The sequence below is a fragment of the Phaethon lepturus genome, unplaced genomic scaffold (assembly GCF_000687285.1).
Source record: "Phaethon lepturus isolate BGI_N335 unplaced genomic scaffold, ASM68728v1 scaffold44892, whole genome shotgun sequence".
NCBI classification, from domain to species: Eukaryota; Metazoa; Chordata; class Aves; order Phaethontiformes; family Phaethontidae; genus Phaethon; species Phaethon lepturus.
The window spans coordinates 263-1,646 of NW_010524927.1; the positions used below are offsets into that span (position 1 = coordinate 263).

General features: G+C 42.2%; 1 protein-coding gene across 1 annotated transcript in view; it reads right to left on the reverse strand.

Moving 5' to 3' along the window:
* DAP3 (death associated protein 3) overlaps positions 1 to 1,384 on the reverse strand; it is a gene marked incomplete at its 3' end in the record, with an annotated part of 11,540 nt that overhangs the window by 255 nt on the left and 9,901 nt on the right. Inside the window, exons 9-10 of the mRNA XM_010282602.1 lie at positions 957 to 1,016; positions 149 to 238 (exon numbers count right to left, since the gene is read on the reverse strand). Of these exons, the coding sequence (XP_010280904.1) occupies positions 149 to 238; positions 957 to 1,016 (150 nt within the window). The remainder of the gene's footprint in view (positions 1 to 148; positions 239 to 956; positions 1,017 to 1,384) is intronic.

Here is a 1,384-nt window from a genome sequence, read left to right on the forward strand (position 1 = left end):
GCCTGAGCTCGGGCAGGGTTAATTCAAAGGAGAACAGAGACGAAGAGAGACCAGAGCAAAGTCTGCCGCGCTGAACTGAACGCGGGTCCCAAAGCAGGGTTTGGGTTTGTCCCCGCGCGGAGGCAGGGGGGAGGAGGCCGGGACTCACCTTTCCCAGCAACTCCTGGGGCAAATAGGCAGAACTGGGCTTGAAGAGAGAGCCGGTCTGGCTGAGGGTTGTCACGATAGCACCCCCGTTCTAGAAGAAAGGTAGATTAGAAACCCTTTTAGTTGCAAACGTAGTATTTGTGAAATGGTTCCGGACTGATTCTAAACAAGTGTGGAATTTTCTTCCTTGATCTTGTAGTTACTTCAATTTCAAAATTCTGTATAATGGACTTACTAAAACGTTCTTAACTACATGAACCCTGGCTACTCCAAGCACACGTGCAGAACAGGAAATACATAGATGGTGTTTCCAGTGCCGGCATTTAAACATGTCATTCTTACCTATAAACAGCTTTCAGTTGAAACAACTGAAATGCTTTAAAAAAGACTTTTCTGTATACTTTCAAATCTGAAGACTGCCTGTTAGAGATATTAGCACCAGAAAAAATGGTGGAAAAGCAGCAGAAGGCGCTGACCTCCTAACAGAAAAAAGTTTAACAGCTTTTTTTAGAAACTGAAAGTTCTCGCTAGTTCAAAAAAACCATTAAGTGTCATTAAGGGTTATTAAATGCCTCTAGCTCGGGAAGCACAAGTCATAAACTGGAGTTTGGCACAGTAATCCAGAAAAAGCATTGTTATATATGTTTGACCTGTTTGTATTCTCTTTGGATGTCAGAAACCCTGCTGAGATACTAACCCTTACCCCGTCACTGACGAACAGCGTGATGTTAGATTTGTAGCTTTATGCTTATCATCGTGTAGCTTTAATTGCCGAGAATAACGCACCCAAAGGTACAGGCTGAACTCACCCAATCATTCATCATCATCTTCCTTAGATTGTACACAAGTGTCAGTTCCTCAGGAGAAACCTGATGAAGATTGTCTGTATCACTTTTTTTGCCAGCAGTTTCCCTCTGAGACATAAATTCCCCTCCCTTACTTTAAATTAGACTGGAAGGACCACTTGCATTATTTAGGTGCATTTTTTTTTCTTTGCTTTGACTTAGCACTGTAGCATTCAGCCTAAGTAATGTTACACAGAGAAATGCCCAGACCTACTATAACAAGACATATATGCACTTTTTTCTTACTTTCTTCAGTAAAAACGGTCTAAACACAGTATGAATTTTGCAGGTCTCTCCAAACTAGCAAAGCCAAACGTATGTCTTTCCGGGATTACTACAGAACTTAAAAATGGTCAAAACACACACACCCCACCACTCTCCCTTGCAGCAGG